Below are 21,841 nucleotides of genomic sequence, written 5' to 3'. Positions count from 1 at the left end.
AAAGTCAGTTCCCTGTTTGCAGCTCTGGGTCTCCAGGGGATACGGATTTTGTTCCAGTGAGGGCAGAACCAGGCTGCTGCCAGTCTGGAGCTGGACAGGGGACAGGCACATGTAATATGCATGCTGCAGAGTCTGTTTGAGTCTGGCTTTGGATTACAGAGGCAGGGAGGTGGGATCGCCCCTCCAGCAGAAGTGCAGAGTAGCCTTCAACCTTAACTGAGGCTCTGCTCCTCCTGTGCCTGCGATGTACAGTGAGCTGTGCCCTTCCTGCAGCCCCAGAGGAAGGCACAAGGAGAGGTGCTGTGACAGCTCTCTGCTCTTCCTGCTGACTCTTGTAGGATGCTCTTCTGGAAGAGTCAACCGAGATGTGCAAGTGTTGGGGCTGGGGACCGTAGGTATTGCTTCTTGCTCCATCACATATGGGAGCAGCAGGACACCACGCATCCCAGGTTGTGGCAGGGCTTTGTGCAAGCTCTGACCCTGATGCAGACACCTCTCGGCAACTTTGCTCTGCCTGTATATCCTGCAAAGGAAACAGTCCTCTGGAGCTGCTGGGTAGCAGCATCCCAAATGCACGGGTGCTGCTGGCTGCATCCAAATGCCTGGATGGCTCTGTCTCCATCACCCAGCGCAGACCTGCAGCTATTCCAGCCTGGCCCTCCAGTGTGCCCACCCAAGGGATGTGAGGGGCCATCCCTGCCAAGGTGGTGTGTATAGGGCCATCCCAAGGCACTGCCTCACCTGGGAAGGACATAGGGAACTTGCAGGGGTGCAAGCAGAGTGTGGCCAGACCCCTCCCCGGCATGCAGCTGGGGGAGAACCAGGGGGGCCTCGCGAACCCTCGCTCCTGAAATCAGGGTGTTGTATTTACTTTCCCCTTTTGGCAGCTAGAAGGGGAAGCCCATCCCAGCCCCTCATTGTTGTCTCAGCGAGTTAATCAGATGCCATAATCCTGTTGTGGAAATATCGGGCCTCCCTGGAAACAATGGGGAGCGAGAATATTGTGGTTAAATTTCAACCAGCTGCCTCCCTGCTCTGTTTGATCCCCGCCCGCAGGCCCGGGCCCCTGGCGAGCAAGCGGCGCGGCGGGGGCCGGAGCCCGGGGGTGCCATCTCGTGCCCGGGGGCGTCCCGGGGCGAGGGGCGTCGGGCCGGGCGGACGGCGGGGGCGGCCCCGAGGGGCAGGTGGCGGGGTGGGCTGCGGGGCTCGGCCGGTGGGAGGAGGCTGCGGGCGGCCCGGGGCAGGTTCCGCGGGGAGGAGGCGAGGGAGGGAGGGCGCTGGGAGGCAGGGACACGGGCAGGGTGCGGTCCTGGCGGTTCCCGGTCCCGGATCTCTTCAATTTCCCCTCTCACTCCTGCCCGGGGAGCGGAGGCAGCGGCGGCTCCGGCTCCGGCTCCGACTCCGACCCCGGCCCCGCAGTGCTGACCGCCTGGGCGCAAACTGCGGGGGGCTCCGGCAGCGCCGAGCCCCGCGCCCCGCGCCCCGCAAGCGGCCGCTCTCCTGCCAAAACAAACGGCCCTTCGCTATTTATTGCCGCCGCCGGGGCACGGCAGCTCAGAGCGGCACGACAGCGGGCGGCCGCCGCACCGGGCAGCCGGAGCGCTCCGGGCAGCCGCCGCGCCCGCACCCGCAGCGGCACCTGCGCGCCGCATGGGGAGCCCCGGGGCGGGCGGCGGGAGCGGCGGCCGAGCGTAGCGGGGCCCCCGGAGCCGCCGGTCCCCCTTCGGGCCGCCCCGGGGCCGCCGGGCGCGCCATGAAGCCGGCGCGGCTGCTGCTGCTGCTGAGCGGGTGCGCGCTGCTGCTGACGCCGGCCGTGCGCGGCTGCGGGCCGGGCAGGGTGGTGGGCAGCCGCCGCCGGCCGCCCCGCAAGCTCATCCCGCTCGCCTACAAGCAGTTCAGCCCCAACGTGCCCGAGAAGACGCTGGGGGCCAGCGGGCGCTACGAGGGCAAGATCGCGCGGAACTCTGAGCGCTTCAAGGAGCTCACGCCCAACTACAACCCCGACATCATCTTCAAGGACGAGGAGAACACCGGCGCCGACCGGCTCATGACCCAGGTACGGCCCCGCCGCCGCCCGCTTCTCCCCCCGCGCCGGGTACCTGCGGGCACCGGGCTGCCAGCACGGCCCGTTCGCTCGGGCGGGAGGCGGAGACCGGCGCTGCGGCCGCCCCATCCTGCCCCGGGCATCCCGGTGCCGCACGGGCATCCATCTCCCTGCTTCGCCGCACTGCTCTGCCCCTTCGGTGGGGCTGGGCGCGTCGGAGCCGGAGCCGGCAGCACCCCGGACCCCGAGGTGGCAGCACCCACGGCTGCTATACACCGCAAGGTGTGCCTGGTACCCCCGAGCTGCTCGCGTGCTGCACTGCTATCCCCCCGAACCGAGTCCCACTGTCCCCTGGGCTGGCAGTCCCCTGCTCCGCTGTGCCTATCCTATTTGTGCACCTCTGCTCTGCGTACTGGGGGTCACAGCATAAGCTCATGGAGCCCAGCGTGCTGGCGACGAGTGGGCAGAGCAACAAGTTTATCCCACTCCCTGTCCTTATCTCCCGTGCTATACCTCAGTGTTCAGAGTAGGAGGTTCCCTCGTGTTCAGAGTAGGACGGTAAAGGGTGCCTGGCATGGGGCTGCCCCTCCTGGGTATGGAGAAGGGAACAACCTGTTGTTGCAAATGTTCTGCTGTTGCATTCAGCTTCAAAGTGCTCTGAACCAGTGGGAAGGAGGGGGATGGACAGAGGACAGCAGCGGGTGGAGGGGGTGATGCTGGACGAAGGTTACTCTGTGTTTTAATATTGCCAGGAGAATGCCTGAGGGTTTCAGGAATGCAGATAAGGAGCCACACGGCCTTGCTATAAGAAACCTGGTCATCGGCCTCAGTGCGGGGTTACAGCCCGAGCGAGCTGCTGGGGGAGGCGGGGAGCAGACAGGTGCCTGCTGCACCCCAGGGCTGGGGATGGGCGTGTGAGCGGGATGGCCCCGGTGGCAGCAGCTGAGCCGGGCTCTGGCCATGGACTCTGCCCGAGGTGCTGGTGACAAGGAGAATAGCACGGTTGCTGGCTTGACAGTTCTGTTACCCTGTGTGCCCCAAGGGCTGGTCCTCAAGGGCATGGGCTATGGCACAGGGATGTTTTCAGACCAGGGAATGTAGCTGAAGGGTTGAGTCTCCCCTGTAAGTTGCTAATCCCTGGAGCCTGCAGACCCGATGCAGAACATCTTTGTGTCCAAGGATGCTGAGGAAGCAGTGAGCTCTGCCAGTCGTTGCGACCTAAGGGTACTGCAGGTATCACAGTGTCCTGAGGGTTGTCTCCATTGCTGAGGAGATGGCATGACTTCTGGTAGCTCACTTCCATCCCACGGCCAACTGGGCTCATCCTGTGCCCCTGGCTGTGGGAGATGCTCCCAGACATAACAGCTCATGCACCGTGCCCTGCCATGGGCTGGGAAAAGCCATTGACCCAAGTCCTCATCCCTTCCCCCAGTGCCCTGACTTTTACTGCTGTTGACTCACTTCAAACCTGTTTTCTTTCCCCAAGTCCAAGGGTCTGGGTGTCCCAGGCAGCCGGAAGATGCTGCCTGCTTAGGGGGGTGGGTAGAGCTGCTCTCTGCCTGCCTTTACTTTATCGTTTCATCTTCCTCAAGAATTCCAGTGTGTTTGCTCTTGCTGGTCCCACTCGGAGGTGCTGAGATAAGGCTGGAGGCAGAGCTCGCCTCACCTCTCCCCGCAGCCTGGCCCAGGAATGTCCCCAGCCCCCTGCTCCCACCAGTGTCCCCACCCCACATCTCTCCCCATCACCCCTCGCAGTCCCTCATGATTGGAGACCATCTTTGCAGAGGTGATGAATTGCTCATGTGGAGCTTACGGTGGGACTTTTGGCTTTCTCTGGGATAAACCTCACCTGGAGGCAGATGTAGGGAGACCGTTCTTCTCCTCGCAGTGCTCTGTGCTCAGGGGCAGCTGTGGCTCATTGCATCCCAGTGCTGAGGTGATAGGCACAGCAGTGTCCCGGGTTTTCCGATGGCTCTGCCCTGACCCGGAGCTGTGTCCTTCCTCCAGTCCTTCCCAAAACGTTTGACTTCTGCTACGGGACGCTGTCCTGCCCACAGTCTGGGCATGAGAAAGGAGTGAAGCCAGTGCCGGGTGGCAGAGAGCAGCTCTCCGCTCAGCACAGCCTGACATTCCCAGGGTCTTCTTTTGTCTTGCCCGTCCCTGCCCGCTCCTTGCACATCCCACCTGCTCTCCCTCTCTCTCCCTGTTTGTTACCTCCCGTCGCTCCTCGCCGCCGGTACCTGCGGCCCTCCGGTCCCCTCCTACTCCCTACCCGCTCTGACACCTGCTGGCCACCGAGGGCACAGGCAGGGCCGCCCGGCTCGGGGTTCGGGGACGCCGCCAGCCTGGTGCTGCGCTGCGGGGACACCGCTGGGGACAAGGTGGCTGGTCCCTGGGATAGCGGCAGGCGTCCCTGCGGGGGACAGAAGTTGGAGGGTCTCGGTCTGTGCATGCGTCTCCTGTAGGGAGCACTGGGAAGGTGGAGGGGGACAAGAGGGTCCCAAAGCAGGGGGTGAGGGGACACGTGGAGCAACGCAGTACGACAAGAGGGGCTCCTCACTTCGGCAGGGCACGGCCCCGAACCCTCTCACTGGGGTCCCTGGAGTCCTCGTGTCTGCACGGAGTGGCACCGCGCTGGTGCTTGCTGAGGACAAAAGTCGCTCCCCTCCCTTCTCCTCCCCTCCCCTGGGCACTGTTTGTCCAGCGCCTTCCTACCTTATCTCCCCACGCCCAGGGAGCCACGAGACGAGGGTAGAGGCGCTCCCCTGCCCCATATGGAGCAAAGGCCTGCCGGGCACTGCCCTCCCTGAGGCTCACACCGTGCCAAGAGCAAGTGGAGTTCCCCTGGAGCAGCACCCCAGGATAGGGACAGGTGATGGGGGACAGGGAGAGGGCAAATCTACTGGGACAGCTCCTGCAGTGTGAGGGCCTTTCTGAGCCGCCTGGCACCCAGCAGCAGGTCTGTGGCCTTGCTTCATACTCTCCATGGTGCTCTCATGACCTGAGTGTATTGCTGCCAGTGTGACATTTTGCAGCAGGAGATCCAGCACCAGGCTGTGACTGTATGAAGCATCCCCCACAGTCTGCTTGTAGCCTGCTATCCTGTTGTGTCATTTAATGCTTCCCAGGACTTACCTCGTGTGGGACCACATCTGGTCCTTTTTTTTTTTTTTTTCCTATAGCCCCCACTGTGCAGTCATAGTCCACCCACCCTGTTTTATCCAGAAGCACCTCAGTACCATCCATATCACATTCTCTGCACCTTTTCCGTCTGATCTCCATCCCTCTTACAGTCAGAGAAGGGACCTAAAGTGCAGGCTGTACCTGCAGAGCTGGACCAGGTTTGGTCCCCACCGTGACACAGCTGCGAGTGGAGCTGCTGTGCTGGGGGAAGTGGACAGGGCTGCATCTCCGAGGGGTGCTTTGGGGTGAGAAAAAAAACAGGACAAAGCCAGACAGCTTGCTTGCCTGGCCCCTATGGCCACCAGCTGTGGGTCTTTGAGGACCTGTTGTTGTTCCTCAGCCCTTGTGTAAGGGACATGTGGAAATGGGCTCACCCCATGTGGGCAGGGGATGGGTGAGGTTGTGAGGCCGCTGTGCCCCTGGGGCAGTGATGGAAGCACAGCCCACCCCAAAGCCCTTTACTGACTGTGCCCCCCACCCTGCAGCGCTGCAAGGACCGCCTGAACTCCCTGGCCATCTCTGTTATGAACCAGTGGCCAGGGGTGAAGCTGCGGGTGACAGAGGGCTGGGATGAGGACGGTCACCACTCAGAGGAGTCGCTGCACTACGAGGGCCGAGCCGTGGACATCACGACATCAGACAGGGACCGCAACAAGTATGGCATGCTCGCCCGCCTGGCCGTGGAGGCCGGCTTTGACTGGGTCTACTACGAGTCCAAGGCGCACATCCACTGCTCCGTCAAGTCAGGTAAGGATGGAGAAGACAGCGGGGCTGGGGGACGGCCCCATGCTGCAGCGTGCTGTGGGCCTGGCTGGCTGATGGGGTGCTGCTAGGGGATTGCTGTGCCAGGCAGTGGGGCCGGGTGTGAGGCACAGCTCTGCGTTCAGCAGTGCCATGGGGCAAATTCCCTGACAGAGCCCACTCTCTCCATCCTTTTCTCACCCTACACACCCTTTTCTCCCCACGTACCCATCATTTCTGCCTCCCATACCCTTGCAATCCCTCAGTCCCCATCCAGCCCTGCTCTCCGCAGCAGCCCCCAGCCAACCCCGGGTTGTCCCATGGCCACTGTGGGACGAGGATGCTCCAGAAAGGTGTCCTGCAATCAGGCCCCTGCTGTGGAGGGATGCTGAGGGCTGCGGGACACTGGGAACAGGACTGAGCGCTGTGCTCGCTGGCGTTGCTCGCTTCTCGGGCGGTGCCGCGAAAAGCGATTCTGCAGGCTATGACGGTGTGGGGTGAGCCGCCGGGGGGACAGGAGCCGTGCCCGGGGTCCCGCACAACCCCCGGCCCCTCCCGGCCGCGCTGGCTGCGTGCGGCAGAGGGCAGCAGCGGCCCACGCACGGCGCGGGGCACCCATGCGGGCTGCCGGGACGCGTCGGGAGAGCTCCGCACCGCTCGTGGGCTTGCGCGTGCGTGGGGACAGCCGCAGCGCCGGGTCCGCCCACGTCCGCGCACACCCGCGGAGCCGGGCTCCCAGCGCACTGTGCCTGTCCTACCGCCCTAGCCCGCGCCCAGCGGCCCGACGCCCCCCGACGGCAGCCGGTCCCCCCGCGCTGATCCCATCCCCGATGCCAGGACGGCCCGCGATGGACGTGGGGCGACCGCGGCGCAGAGAGGGAGCGACGCGGCCCCGCAGCAGAGGGACGAAGCGTGGGCGAAGCGCCGGGGTTCCCCCATCCCGGGGTGCCCCGTGGGGCTGGCCACAGGAGCGGGGCCGGGCTCTGGAGCGAGGACCGTGACCCCGGTGCGTGGGGGCTGGCCTGAGGAGTGGGGCTGTGCCCCTAGAAAAGGACCGAGGCTCTGAGTGCCCCCGGACTGATGGAAGACAGATGCCGCGAGTGGGGCCCCGAGCTCCTGGAGGGCTTTTGGGGGCAGGTCGGAGCCTCATCGCTCACAGCAGCAATCTCCCATGAATGTGGATCCCCCGTATTTATCCCTAAAGCCAAGGAAACCCCGGGGCTGTGTGGCGGAGGCTGTGCAGTGCAGATCCCAACCCCCCAGCGCTGTGTACAGAGGGCAGCCGGGCTGCCTCATAGTAAATGGCTTTTATTTTTGTACGGATGGCCACGTGGCCTGGTGTATGTATTGTGTCCCTTTGGGTCCCCCTGCACCCGTGCACCCCTCCGTGCCCGGTGCCTGTGCCTCTGCTCCTGTCAGGTGCCCTCTTCTCCTGCCTGCCCCTGCCTGGGGATGTGGGGTGCAGGACTGGGGACCTATCCCTTGCTGGGAACAGGCGCAGAGCAGACACTGCACCTCATCTGAGCAATAAAAGGATTCTGTCCCACAGATGGGTGACTCTCTTCATGGGGCTGGGGGCTGGGGGCTGTGCGATCTTGGGGGAAGACTGCTGGGTTAGGTTGGGAGCAGAGTGGGTTGGGGCTGGATCCTGGGCAAGGTGCCCCAGCGGTGGGAGGATATCACATAGAACATGAGAGGACTGGGAAAGAGGGCTGCTACGGGGGCTGAACACCACACCTTGGAAAGCCAGCATTCCCTAACTGGGTCGGACAGTGTTCCCTGTCTGACAGCCTGGTGGCTTGTCCTGGCTGTGAGCTGTGACAGCTCCCTGCAGCTCAGAGAGGGGGTGCAGGGAGGGTGGAGTGAGCAGCAGGCAGGAGGAGGGGGCTGCAGTGTGGGATGGGGACAATATGTAGGGCTGGATGCTGCACCCCACCGCTGCTTCTCGCTGCATCCCTGAGTGGTACCCAGGCAGGCAGGGGACAGGAAAGCAGTTCCCACACACCCTGGGCACACAGTGCAGGGCTTGCAGCTTTATGTGCCTCCCCCGCTGCCTTGTGTGTTCACGCTGCCCTTTGCCCCGGGGCTGCCCTTTGCCCTGGGTGCTCCCTGTGCCAGCAGGTTTGGGGGCCCTGCTTTGCAGAGCAGCACTGCAGTGGGTCGCAAGCACTGGCAGGTACAGCTCGGTACTCTTGGCAGCGTGGTGGCAGAGGTGGCGCTGTGTGCAGGGAGCTGTGCGCATCGGCAATGCCGGGGCAGCGTTATACTTGCCGGGAAGCACGGGGCCTCCGTGCATTGTGGGGTGATGATAGGGGTCTTGAAGACGGGTAACCCTCTCCTTTGCTCTCTCCCTGTGCAGAGCACTCGGCTGCCGCGAAGACGGGTGGCTGCTTCCCTGGGCGGGCGCTGGCGACGCTGGAGAACGGTGCCCGGACCCCGCTGTGGGCACTGCGGCCGGGCCAGCGGGTGCTGGCGATGGATGGGGCAGGTCGGCCCACCTTCAGCAACTTCGTCGCCTTCCTGGACAAGGAGCCACGTGCCCTCACCACCTTCCACGTCATCGAGACGCGGCAGCCACCCCGGCGCCTGGCCCTGACACCCACCCACCTGCTCTTCGTGGCAGACAATGCATCGACACCTGCCACCCAATTCCGCCCCACCTTCGCCAGCCATGTGCAGCCCGGACACTTCGTGCTGGTGGTGGTGGGCTCAGGGGGGCTGCAGCCCGCCGAAGTGGTGGGGGTGCGGGGCCGGACAGATGTGGGGGCTTATGCCCCGCTGACGCAACACGGAACGCTGGTGGTGGACGACGTGGTGGCCTCATGCTTTGCCCTGGTGCGGGAGCAGCAGTTGGCACAGATGGCGTTCTGGCCGCTGCGGCTCTACCACAGCCTGCTGGGGGGACCGGGGGTGCAGGGTGACGGTGTGCACTGGTACTCGGGGCTGCTCTACCGCCTGGGCAGGATGCTGCTGCCCCCCGACAGCTTCCACCCACTGGGGGTGCCCCAGGCCCAGAGCTGAGGGTGTGCCGGCGGAGGAGGTGGCAGTGTGGTGACCCACCCCCAGCTGTGCCCACATTGGGCTGGGGGGGCTGCATCCACACCCAAGCCGTGGAGGCTTCGCCCTGCACACCCCCTCCTCGCCCCTTTGCTGGTGGGATCCACATGCTGCTATTTGTGTGTGTGCGTGCGATGTGCGTGTGTGTGTGCAGGGCTGGGGAGTGGGGACCAGAGGTTGTACCCAGGGCTCCCAGTAGCTGCAGCTCTATGGGGAGGCTTGGGGAGGGAGCTCTGGGTGCTTTGTGCGGTGATGCCATTCCCATCCCTGGATTGTGGCAGCTGGAAGGAAGGGAATGTGGGTACTGGGACCAAAAGAGAGGCACACCCAAACCAGTGCCTTGTATGGAAAGGATGGCGTGGATGCATGGGTGCTGCCAGGGCAGCAGGCTTGGAAACAGGACCCAAAGGCAGCACCACAGCCATCCTGACTGCAGGGACAGTGTAATAGCATGGGGGAGCTGCTCTGGGATTGCATCCCGGGGATGCAGCCCTGCAGGAGCAGCACAGAGGAAGCATCGCCCTCCTCGCCTCCCCCAGGCTCAGCCCCAAATCCCTGCATTTGCACCCAATGCTATAAACCCCCCAGGTGCTGCCCTCCCACCCCAGCATCCCACACCCTCAGGGTATCTCATTGCTGCTTGCCCGCTCTGGGGGCCTGGGGGGTCCCATCAGAGTCGCAGCCACAGTCACACATCTTTCTTTATTTATTTATCTGCTCTTTGTATGTACCATAGCCGAGAGGCACCATGGGCGCGTGCAGGGTAAGAGGGGAACGGGAGGGTTGGGCAAGCCGGTTTATTAGGGAGGGGGGATTATTTTTTTTTTTTTAATGAAAAGCAGAAATTATTTAAAGATTATTTTAAAGCACAGTTTTGATTGTGATTGTTGTCCAGGGTGAAGCAAGCTGACAGCAGGTGTACTTTTGTCTCTTCACTGGATGTACCTTTCCTGGTCGGGGACATGGCCCAATAAATCTGTCATCTTCCAGGCGGGTACTGCGAGCTGTGGTGTGGGGGGAGCCAGCCCCATGATGGGTGCAATGTGGTCAGCCTGCAGCCCCCAGGGTGAGCAAAGCATGCTGAGTTGGGCCGGCAGCTCTGGGAGAGAGATGCTCTATGTAGGGTACACCTAAGCTGTTGGGATCCCCTCTCCATCCCACCCCATGCCCCGTGCTCACTGTGGGGACCATCCCAGCAGTTCCTCATTCCTGCCCTGCCCATATTTGTCTGTCTGTGCACCCCTGCCCCATATCCACCGCATATCCCTGCCTCGATCCCATAGTGGAGTTGGAGCAGGGTTTTTCCCGAGACCCCTTAGCACAGTGGGTGTACAGCAGTCCAATGGCAACGTCTGATTTAAGGGCTCTATGAGGCAGCATGGCTAATTTAATTAGGTTCTTATTACAGGGAAGGACAAATTGGTCCCCAGAGGGCCCTGGGGTCAGGCCTTGGAGAGGCGCTTTATGGAGTGAGATTTCAATCAGGGGCTGCATGACGGGAGCCTGAGGTGGGAGCTGTGGGGCAGAGGAGACACCCTGGCTGTACTTTCCTCCCCATCTCAGCACCAGCCCAGTGCTGAGCCTGACTCCTCCTGTGCCTGTTGTGCCCTGTGGTTCTGTGGGCATTGCCAGACCAGATGGGTATCGGTGGGCATGGTGGAAATGGTCTTTGCCCCTTTAGAGGATGCTGTGAGTACAGGGGGCTGGCAAAGGAGGTCCTACCTCCCATAGGGTGGGAGCAGGGAAGTGTGGGGAGGGTCCCAGATCATGGCAGCAAGGGGAAGGGAGGGGATCCAGAAATAGGATTTTGGATTGTTTCTCCTCCTGAAGCCCCATGTGCTCCTCCATAGCCACATATAGCCCCATGGCAAGGACAGTGAGGACAAAACGATGCCAGTTCTGGTGGTGGGGTCCCACTGATGCCCTGTTCCATCCCATGCCGCTGCTTGGTGATGGATGGGGATGCCGGTGGGTGGCCGGCAGAAGGGCCGGGTCGGGGAGGGTACCACAATGGCTGTCTCCCCATCAATTTGTCCACATTACCATATGAATTGTGGGCGGGGGAGAGAGGAAGAGCATGTGGCGGTGGGGGAACCCCCCCACACGTCGCCATCTGGGACATCACGGTCGTTCCACACCCATCCAGCACTGTCTGAGCACCTTAACTCCCTCCCGGCCCCACATCAGGGGAGGAGAGGTCCCACCCCCTATTCAAAGCCTTGAAAAGGATACAAGGCCAGGCGATGTTAACAAGAGTGGGGGGCAGCCCCTTCCCCGGCCCTCCCGTCTGTCCCTCTCTCCAGAGCCTTCTGCTGCGGCCGTGCTCCCATCCCAGCCCAGCACTGGGCTCCCAGTGGGGTTCGGGAGCCATTGCCATAGGGAAGAAGTGAGCACCCCACAAGCATCTTCTGCTTGTGGGACAAGAGTGGGGCCGAGTTCCCATGCAGGGGGATCTCAGGGCCAGAAGGGGTTCATCACCCCCCCCAGCACCACCGGATGCTGCAGCTCCAGTCTGCTCCAGCCTCCAATCTCACTTCCATTAGCTTAATTTCTCTTAATGACTTTTTGGAGCACTGCAGCTCCAGGGGCAGGACCCTGATCTCTGCAGCACTGTTCGTGCCACTCTGTCCTTTTCCCCACGGCTGTGGGGTACGCAGGACAGCGGGACACACTGTGCGAGCATGCGGGATGAGGAAGGCTTTAATCAGGACCCTCTCCTTAATAAATCACCCATGCCCTCCCTCCCGCTCTAATAACTGGGCCCCACCACCACAACAATGCACCTAATGGAACGATTTATTTTCATAATGGTGCTGGTGGGGAGAAGGGGTGGCCAGGGCGGAGACAGCACACTCTGGGGCAGGAGTTTCTAATTAGTGAATGAAATTTGATGTAAAGCTGGAGGAAGATGGATTTGCTGCTTGACAAGGGGCCTTTCAGCTCATCAAATGTGCCCAAACAGGGAGGTAAATTAAATTATTTCTAATCCTTTGCTAACCTCTAGGGAGCCACCCCACCTCCCCCTCGCCAGCAAAGGGTGGGACTGCTCCTGAGCTGAGGAGGTGCTGACAGACTGCACCTGAGGGGAAGGGATCAGAGTCTGTGAAGGGATGGGCATGGTGGAGTGGGATGGGGTGGGATGGGGATAGTGGGATGAGGTGGGTTGCATTGAGATGGGATGCAATAGGATGGGATGGATGCGATGGGTTGGATGCAATGGGATGGGATGAGATGAAGTGGGATGGAGTGGGCTGCCACAGGTTTTGCAGGGAGGACGGGGAAGGCAAAGGTGGTGGCAGAGGGTAGAGCTGCAAATGCTCAGTAAGTAATCAAATGATGATCTTGGTCCAAGCCCCCCATCCATGCTCATCATCCCAAAGAGAGCTGGAGCAGGGCTGAAATGCAGCCAGCAGAAAGGCATTGGCATCTGAAGCCTCCAGGGCATTGGATTTTGAGGAGGTGACTGATCCTGAAGAAGGTGAAGGGGATGTTTGGGCACAGAGACCGTGCACATAGTGGTCCCAGCACAGAATGGGGGCAATGTGGAAACAGAGGGGCTGTGTCTTATTGCAGAGGGGGCTCCGCAGCAGCGATGGGGGCTGGCGCTGGGAACAGGCGCAGAGCGATCTGTGCTGAGCCAACACTCCAGGAATTTAATTTGTTTAATATATTCCCTGGGAAAGAAGAAAATAAATAAGTGGCACCTTGTGTGCCCCCATGGCTCACTCTCGCAACGGAGGTGTCAGCTTAACGAGCCGAAGCCCTCAGCCTGATTAACCAGCCACTGTTCCCGCTAATAGGGAGCCACCGAGCAGCATGATTGATGTAAGGGAGCATTATCCCAGCAGCACGCTGCTGCAAGGAGGTGCTGTGCCTCAGCCCCTTGCTCCTGCCCAGACACAGGTCAAGGGCAGAGATGGCTCCCAGCTCCCTGGGGCAGATACCCCCCCTCACTGCTCTGCCAGGCCAGGCTTTGGGACCGCTTGGCTGAGGGCTGGGTCTTGGATGTGCTCTTCTCTGAGGCCACTTGGGGACACTGAGGCACAGGGATGGTGACAACCCAGGTGCTTGGCAGCTTTAATCTGTGGACCCCCTGCCACACCACTTTGTCCCATCCATTCCTCACTCAGCCACTTCTGCAGACCTAGAAAGGTCCTCCTTGCCTGTCCTTTCACCTGTGCCCCCTCAATAGGTGCCCTGGGCGTCATTGCAGAGACATCACCCGTCCCTGCTGTCCCTGCCCCGTGCCATTGCCACCCCCTGCTTTGGGGAAGGGTTAATCAGCAGCCAGCGAGACAAGGTAATAAATGGCTGTTATCTCGTTAATGAGCTGACATTAATTAGAGCCCAAGGTCCTGGGAGGAGCAGCTGATTTATCCAGTCACCCTGGGAGCAGGTTAGGAGCTGACTCCATGGAAAGCCCATTAGAGGGGAGGAGATGAGGCTGTGCTGGGGGGTCACAGTGTGCTGCACCCTCAGCCCAGACCTGGTTCCCTTCCCTCTGAGTGAGCATCTCCAGCCCCACAGGATCAAAGCAAAGGATCCTGGAGCTGACAAGATACTTCCCACCTTCCTGAATGATGCCAGGCTGTTAGATACAAAGCCTTCCTCCTAGAAGCCAAATCCTGTGGGACAGCTACCAAGCTGCTGGGGACCCTGAGCTGCCCATGCTAGGGCTCCCACTGCTGCAGGATTGATTAAAAGCTATTATCCCCTTGGTTAACATGCCTAGGCCACCCACAGGTGACTTCTGGTCTGTTCATTTTGTCACAAATCACTGCGGGGATGGCGGTTTGTTTACATTCCCCATCGGCCTCCTGCAGCTTCCCAGAGCCCAGAGATAGGGGCAGTAGTGGATGGCTGGGGCTCCCATGAAACCAAGGGCAACCCAGTCAACCACACAACTCCGCCAGCAGGGCTTGGTGGTGTATGGCCAGCCAAAACAGCAGGTTAGGTGCAAATTGACACACAGTCTTGTCTGTGCCTGGTGTCTGGGATAGACTTGATCCTGGGAAAGTGGGAGTGTGGTCTTCACTGGCAGTTCTTTATCAGGTTGTGGATTTTCCTCAGCTCCCTTGGCTTTGATCTTGCAGAGGGGTGTTACGTTGCTGCCCAAGGTGATGGCAAGGAAATGGCAGGGCTGTAAAACTGAACTACGCTCCTAGATGCTCCCCTGGCCCCCGTGGCTTGCTTCTGAGAGCTACAGCACTGCTGATAGATGGTTGGATGTGAGCTGCTCTGTGCAACATTGTGGGTTCCTACAGATTTTAATGCTCATGAGCACCAGAGCTGGGTGTCCATATGGATGTTTTCTCTTCTAGTTTGTGTTTTGCTGCTTGACCTCTCTCAGGAGGAAGTTGCATGGAGATGATCTTCTGAACTGGGGCCATTTCCTCTGGCAGTGCTCCTCTGCAGCTCCCTACACACAGAGTGTGAGGTCAAGATGTTTGTGGCTGAGATCCTGGGGTCTGTGACCTGAGCTTGGTGCTCAGGCTGCCACTGCTCCTGTGTGAAGACCCTCCTGCATAGGGAGGGCACGGGGCAGAGGTAAAGGGCCAAGCCACAGCTTTCGTTCTCTTATTGCAATCCTCAGATCTAGTTAGCAACCAGGTGAGCTGTCACCAGAGGAGCTGATGGATGGGGAAGCGAGTTCCCTCCTTCCTGATGCGGGAAATGAAGCTAATCAGAGCTCGGACACCTTAATCCAGCTCTGATCTGATTAATGCCCCTAAAGACTGTGAACTCATCAGCACCCCAGCATCTATCACTGCCTGCATCCCGCCCCTTCTGCTGGGCTCTCCTGGCTCTGCTCTCCTCCCCGTGTGCTGGGTGTCCTCCTGGGAATGGATGTTGTGTAGCTGTTCCCATATAGGGATTTGGGTATGGAGTGATCTTGTGCAACAGAAGGAGGAAGTTGTCCCATCCGTCATAGGACCTTTGGACCTATGTGGTGTAGGTGCAGGGAGCTCAGTGGGCTCCATTCCAGGCAGGAGGGGCTCAAGAAGAGAAACCCTTGGGGCTGCTGATCAGAGGAGAGTGGGGGAAGTCCCTTGTGCCCCTGTCTTCCTGCTCTATGGAGCCTTGGACACAGGATGCAGGGGTGCAGGCCCATCTCTTGCTCTAAACTCTCAGGGGATTCAACAGAAAAAAAGGTGAAGGGGAAAGAAACAAGATGAAGGGGAAAGATGGGAGCTCCCTTTAGCTGTTAGAATATTTAAGTTGGGCTATAGCAGCCGCCTCTTCTATCTTCCAATGGACTCTTGGCTGGACACAAGCTTGTCCTACTGTATGGGTTTGATGCAAAGGGTGGGACCCAGGTATAAGGGTGGGACCCAGGGATAGACAGGCACAGATCTGCTCACAGATGTTCTGCCTCTCCACAAAGGCCAGAGCCAGTGGGTCTGGGCCAGCTCTGCTCCTGCTCACCAAGAGCATCCAAGGTTTTCTTCTCTACTTGTCTCTGGTGCCTTCATCCGGAGAAGACCAAACTGGGCAAATAAATAAAAATCTGCCCATGGGCGCCTGCTCCATGGGCTTCTTGGGCAGAGAGATGATGCTGGTCGGTGGCCTCTGTGTGCAGCCAGCTCGGGTCCGCTGATGTCCTTGTGTCAAAGAGGTGTAAAGTGGAACGGCACGAGGTGTGAAGAGCAGGATCGGGCCCCGGGGTGTGCCGAGGGGCTGCGGAAGCCGGGGGAGGGAGGCCGGGCCGACGGGGGGGGCCGGCGGGGAGCCAATAGGGAGCTGGGGCAGGTGGAGGGGGGGGTTAAAACCCCCCCGTCGGCGGCGGGCAAGCGAGTGCCCGGGAGGAGGAGCGGAGAGGAGGGCTGCCCCTGAGGGCAGCCCCGCGGAGCGCGGCGCGGCGGGACCCCGCGAGTGAATGCCCGCCTGTACCGGGGTGGTCCGGGGCTGCCCGGCCGGGCGCTGCCCTGGCAGCAGAGCGGCGGGAAGAGGCACGCTGTGTTTCCCCGGGGGAGGCCGGCCGGGCCATGCACAAATCCATGGAGAAGTCCCAAAACTTCCGCATCGAGGCGCTCCTGGCTGAGGAGCCGCCGCGGAGCGCCTCTCCTCCGGGGCTCAGCCCCGCAGGCAGCCCCGGCCCCGCCGGCCGCACCGACACCCCGTCACCTCGAGCTCCCCAGGCTGCCGCCCCCCTCGGCCCGGCCGGCTTCGTCCCCAAACCCGGCTTGCTGCACCTCCCCGGCCCCGGGCTGGGCACCCTGCCGGCCCTCTACCCGCCTGCCGTGTACCCGCTGCCGGCCCTGGGGGGCCAACCCCCCTCTTTCGCCTACACCGCCTTCCCACAGCTGCCGCCGCCCGGCGCCGATCACCTGAAGGCTGCAGTGACCGGTTCCTTCCCGCTGGAGCAGTGGATCCGTGCCGGGATGCTGGTGCCGAGGCTCTCCGACTTCCACGGTGAGTGAGCTGGGAGTGGGGAGAGATCCTCCCGTCTGGCGGGACGGGGCCGGGGGCTGAGATTCCTCGGGGACACACAGGCGTGGATCGGGAGCACCAGTCCTAGCCCCGGGACCATGCCAGTCCCGATGCCCGCAGAGCGCGGCAGTTCTTAGGGGAGCTTCGGAGGGGGGCTTCCGGGCCGCCGTCCGACAGCCGCTGGCTCGTTGGGCTCCGCCGCTGCGAGATGGAAACGAAAAGACGAAAGCGGGGAGACCAGCTTGCACCTCGAAACGAATAAATGCCACCCGGAGTGGTTGGGAACGAAGCCCCGCTTCCTGGCGCGGTAGTGGTAGGGAGGGATGAGCGGCTGGAGGCGACCGGAGCGGGCATGGGCAGCACTGGAAGCCGCTGCGTGCTCTGTCCCTCGGCAGAGCGGGGTTCTGTCATTGGCACCACAGCGGGGTCATCCGGTGCTGCCCTGCGCTGGGTGAGTGGGGGCCCGGGCACCCAGATGGCTCAAGGGGACACTTGGCAGTGGGCTGCCAACAGAAAGGCCGGGGGGTTGTCAGGTTCTTAAAAACCTGGGAGCCGTTTACAGACAGGGAAAAAAGAATGAGAAAAGAAAAAAAAAAAAGTATGGCCAGATAAGTCTGTTAATTAATAAGCTGGCTGGGTGAATAATAGCACAAAAGTGGAGAAATATAATGAATCGACCCATTCTTTGCTGCTTCCTCAAGTTACATTAGGTTGAAGGGAAAAAGACTGTTCCCTTCCTGTAGTGGTTCTCCCTTGCCCCAGGTTCTGTCCCAGGTTCTGTCCCAGGTTCTGCCCCATCCCCATGCTGTGGGATGGGGCAGACTCTGAAGTGGTCGTGACACTGAGGAGAGCAAAGCTGTGCCTTTGGCTCTATAGGCTGCATCCCCTAGGAGTGTCAGTGACAGAAGGAAAAATAATCTGTCATTGCTGGGTGAAGCACCTTCACCTTCCTGCACCTTCCTGCTCCTCTGCAGAGTCCAAATCGGTGCATCTCAGCATCCACATAGTTTCATGTATGGCTGTGTTTCACCAGAGTAGGTTCCCACACTGTCCCTGCACTCTGAGCTCAGCTTCTGCCTGGGATAACGTGGGCAGTTTCCATCCTGAGTGCTTTCAGGGTTTCTTCTGAATTCCTTCCAAGCAGCCCCTCTGTCAGAGGATGGAGACCAAGGCAGGATGCAGATTAGGAGCTGAAGCCTCCCGGTAGGAGAGGGATGAAGCACTGAGTCTGCAGCCTGTCTACATGCCTGTGCCTCCTTATTGACATTGCTCCTGACTTGGGACCTGTGCTCATCCTGCGGTTCTGGGCATCCTGCCCCCTTGGTTCCTGTGTCCTGTTCTTTCTGCCATATAGGCACTGTGGCCAGAGCCTGGCCCTCATTCTCTACTAGCTCATTCATCTTCTCCTTGTCCCATTCCATTGGAATCATTTAAGATCTCAAGGTTTTCTCCAGCTCTTAAGGGCTTGCTGCAAGTTTCAAAAGGTCTCTTTCCAGCATGTCTTCTCCTGTTCCTGGGTCCTGCCCAAGCACTCAGCCCATGGATGGACAGATGTACTGCCTGACTGATGCTTCCAGAGGCTGAGCACAGATTTCCATGCTGCTGCTTGTGGCCATGTGTATCTCTCTGGGTAGAAGTGGGCAGACACCTGGGAGAGACCCATCTGGAAGCCTCCTTGGGCTTGTTTTGGGGTACTCCAAGGGAGCTCACTTTGTCCTGTGTTCTTAGGAGATTCCAGGCCTGAACCATGAATGGTTTCCTCCTTTGTCTGCACATGGAGGTGTTGTGCAAGCATGATGCATGATGTGGTTTGGTCCCTGGAGAAGGAGCAGGACAGCCCCTAAGCTGGAGCAGCTGTGGGATGCATTGCATGTGCTTGCTCCGCTCTCATCTGCATGTGTTGTGGGGTTGGGGTGCAAGGCACTGGGTAGGTGGCTTGAGGCAGTGGGTCCCTGCATGTGGCTACTCAGAGAAGCACTCCTGCCGTTGTATCTGTGGTGCCTTCCCTACCAGCTGCTGCTGCAGGGGCCTCTGCTACTGCAATGCGGAGTGAGATGCTGATGGAAAGCTCTGCATGCAGGAGCAAGAAAGTCTTGGATCCTCTGCTGCCAGCCTGGGTCCCTGTCCCCAGGGCTCAGACCCCCTGTGGCTTCCTGTCCATCCCCCCAGACTGCACAGAGGGAGCGTTAGGTGCCGGTGTGCTGCATGCATCAGTGGGAGATGTGGGTTATTTGCCCTGGCTTGCAGAGTAGTGGGAGCAGAGAGCAGACAGCTGCTCTGGCAGAGATTTGTAGGAGCAGAGTGCAGTGATGCACAGCTACAGGATGGGAGATGCAGGAAGAGCATAGGGCTGCCTGCTGGGACTGCTGCTTGGGTGTGTGCCTGGGGACAGACTGCATAATGGGGCTGTGGGACTGCTCCACTCAAGGCTCTTGTGTCAGAAACGGGGAAACAGGGAGCAGCAGGTTTGGGATGTGCCCTTATGCTGTCCCACAGAAAGCAGGCAGAGCTGCTGGCAGTGGCTGTGATACTGGTGGGACCACCTGTCCTCCCAGCCCTGACATCTGGAGGAACACCTCCAATGCTGGCTGGTGCTCATTTCCTCTCCTTTATCTGCCAGCCCACAAAGCTAAGTGAGGTATAGCTAAACAAAACAAATTAAAACGAAGTGGGTTAATAGCAACCTTGGATTAGCTTTGTTATCAGGTAGATAGAACTGTAACAAATAAACCAATAATTCTTTATAAGCTTTATCTAACTAGCCAGGAGGTAGCTATCTCACAGAACTGGGCTTGGGGACATTGCTCCAGGGCAATCAATTTCTTCACTGATGTTGCAGCCAGATGCTGGACACCCATCAGTGGGTTCTGATCCAGCCAAGCTGAAGGGGGATTGAGGCAATCTCTGATCCTCGGGGAGATGTCTGGGCAGAGAGAATCCCTTTTCAAGCAAATGTGTGATGCTGAGGCAGTTGTTGGTCTTTTTGGGGGAGAGCCTCCCTGAAGTGTTCCTTTTCCTATGGGATGGTGGTGGGGATGGAGATATTCACAGCTCGGCTGGCAGAGACCTGGAGGATGCTGTCTATTCCCTGTGGAGGACATCCCAGAGTGGGCTGAGCTGTGGGCTGGTTGGTGGCTTGGAGTGCATGTCAACAACAGAGGGATTTTAGGGTTGGGTTGGGTTTGGTTTTGCCAGCAGCGGGTGGGGTAGGAGGCAGCATGGACTTCTAGGGATGTTACAGTCTGTGATGGTCACCACTGTGCAGAGCATGGACTGGAGACGCTAAGGTGGAGTGACAGACAGAGGGACCATATTCCAGCAGCCAGTCATTTGGGTTACATTCCACTGGTGTTTATGAGCCCCGGCTCTGCTTGTTTGACCCGTCCCACCCTGTGCCCAGGTACCCAGGATCAAACCCAGATGGCGCTCGGTTAATGCCCCTTCATAAATTCCTGCGCTATGCGTCACCACTGTGTTTGTGCAGGGCTCGGGGGGCACTCTGAGATGGGCAGGTCTGGATCAAAGCTGGAATCTGTGGGAGATAACGTTGGTGGGTGCACTGTGCCCTGCAATGAGGGCGAGCCCCTCCGACAGCCCTGCCCTGTGCTGTCCCCAAGTGAGGCATGACTGTGGGGCTCCATCTCACACCACACACTCTGTCTTCCATATGTTCTGGCTGGGGAGCAATTCCCTGCTCAGACGAGCTGGGGAGCAGTGGGACTCTGCAGCTGGAGTGTGGGATGTGGTGGGGGTCTCTCTGTGCCTCTCCAGCCCTTTACTCCCAGCTGCAAACCTGTGTGTTTGGTTGCTGCTGCGGTGCTGGGAGAAGCAGTAAAGCTGAACGTGCTGGGGACAACAAAGCGAGCAGACAGGAGATAAGCAGGGATCAAACACGGCGCAGAGCCACCCCACGCGGGCTGCTCAAAGGCCTCTTTGTTCCTCCTGCTCCGGGCCGGTGATGATAGCAGCCCGGTGAGGGAACCCTCGGCGGTTGGGCAGACACCTGTGCGTCCCTGCAATAAAAAGCAGCGTTAATTTCAGCCACGGGACTGATCCTGCTTGCACACCAAGGGCTGATAACATATCTTGGCGGCAATAAAGCCATAGTTGGGTGGGAGGCAATGGAGGAGGGCTGGCAGAGGGCTGTTCCCTGCTGTCTCCTGACCCTGTGTGTGCGTGTGCCCCGCAGCCACCCCGCAGTCTGCCTTGATGGGGAAGTGCCGCCGGCCCCGCACCGCCTTCACCAGCCAGCAGCTGCTGGAGCTGGAGAACCAGTTCAAGCTCAACAAGTATCTGTCCAGGCCCAAGCGCTTTGAGGTGGCCACGTCGCTGATGCTCACTGAGACGCAGGTACCTCGGGATGGGGGCAGAGGACTGCTGGGGATGTGGGATGGGAAGTCAGGGCAGTGCTGATGTCCCTCCCTTGGCTGCCAGCAGCCCCACTGGCACCCCTTTCCTGGGCAGAGCTGCCCGATGAGATCCAGGCCCTTCCCTTGCTAAGGCCACCCCAGAAACCTCGCTCCACCCACCATTGCATTGCAGAGTCTCTCCTCATCTCTCCCTGCACTGTGGGTGAGGGCTTCTCGTGGGGTTAAAAGTCCTCTTTTAATGTCCCTGTGCACGTGTGGTGACATTCTGAGGACTTGGTCCCCCCTGTCTCCTTCCCCCCCGTGCCAGTGTGGGACAGGGACAGCCCCTGGGAACTTCCAGAGCAAAAGCACTGCAGGATGCTACAGCAAGGGCAGTCCAGGGGTGCTTCGATGCAGGGCAGGCCATGGGGTGAGTGGGGATGGGTTGGGGTGGGAGGAGTGCTGATGGGTACCCATGGCTGTGGTGTGATGGCTGCTCCCTCCTGAGCAGGTGAAGATCTGGTTCCAGAATCGCCGCATGAAGTGGAAGCGGAGCCGCAAAGCCAAGGAGCAGGGGATGGCAGTGGAGCCCGAGAAGCCACGGGGGCTTGGCAAAGCTGACGAGAGCCTGCTGCCCAGCCAGCCCCAGGGACAGGCTGGTGACAGCCCCGAGTTTGTGGGGTGCAGCCCCGGATCGGGCTTCCTGCGCCGCAGCGCTGAGCTGGGCTACAGCCCCGACTCTTCCTGTTCAGGGGGAGAGGAGGATGAGGAAGAGGAGGACGATGAGATGGGCACTGCAGAGAGGAAGATGGGCTCTGTGTTGTGAAGAGGGTCCAGGCTGAGGAGTTGGAGGCCTCTTGGCTGGCAGACTGTGCCCATGTACAGCACGGGGCTGAGAGGAGACTGCCCTCCCTTTAACTTATGTGTGTTTGGAGTCTATTTAATGTGTAATTATTCCTGTGTGTATCTGGGGGTTTCCCCACATCCCTCCCCTATAAAGCTGTTATCCGGATGCCTCTGTTTTTCCTTAGGCAGT

General features: G+C 60.2%; 2 protein-coding genes across 2 annotated transcripts; both read left to right on the top strand.

The window, feature by feature from the left end:
* Nucleotides 1-1,753: 1,753 nt before the first annotated feature.
* IHH (Indian hedgehog signaling molecule) lies at nucleotides 1,754-9,364 on the top strand. The gene is made up of 3 exons (XM_052675770.1): nucleotides 1,754-2,056; nucleotides 5,713-5,974; nucleotides 8,328-9,364. Exons 1-3 carry the CDS (start codon nucleotides 1,754-1,756, stop codon nucleotides 8,987-8,989), a joined length of 1,227 nt encoding a protein of 408 aa, XP_052531730.1. The 3' UTR covers nucleotides 8,990-9,364.
* Nucleotides 9,365-15,967: 6,603 nt separating this feature from the next.
* On the top strand, nucleotides 15,968-21,817 carry LOC128077094 (motor neuron and pancreas homeobox protein 1-like). The gene is made up of 3 exons (XM_052675771.1): nucleotides 15,968-16,438; nucleotides 20,646-20,806; nucleotides 21,317-21,817. The coding sequence occupies exons 1-3, from the start codon at nucleotides 16,012-16,014 to the stop codon at nucleotides 21,629-21,631; spliced, it is 903 nt and encodes a 300-aa protein (XP_052531731.1). The 5' UTR covers nucleotides 15,968-16,011; the 3' UTR covers nucleotides 21,632-21,817.
* The last annotated feature ends 24 nt before the right edge of the window (nucleotides 21,818-21,841 follow it).

The sequence above is a fragment of the Tympanuchus pallidicinctus genome, unplaced genomic scaffold (genome assembly GCF_026119805.1).
Source record: "Tympanuchus pallidicinctus isolate F22 unplaced genomic scaffold, pur_lepc_1.0 scaffold15, whole genome shotgun sequence".
NCBI lineage: Eukaryota > Metazoa > Chordata > Aves > Galliformes > Phasianidae > Tympanuchus > Tympanuchus pallidicinctus.
Note: the sequence above shows the minus strand (reverse complement) of the source record. Positions and strands in the feature narration are given on the sequence as shown.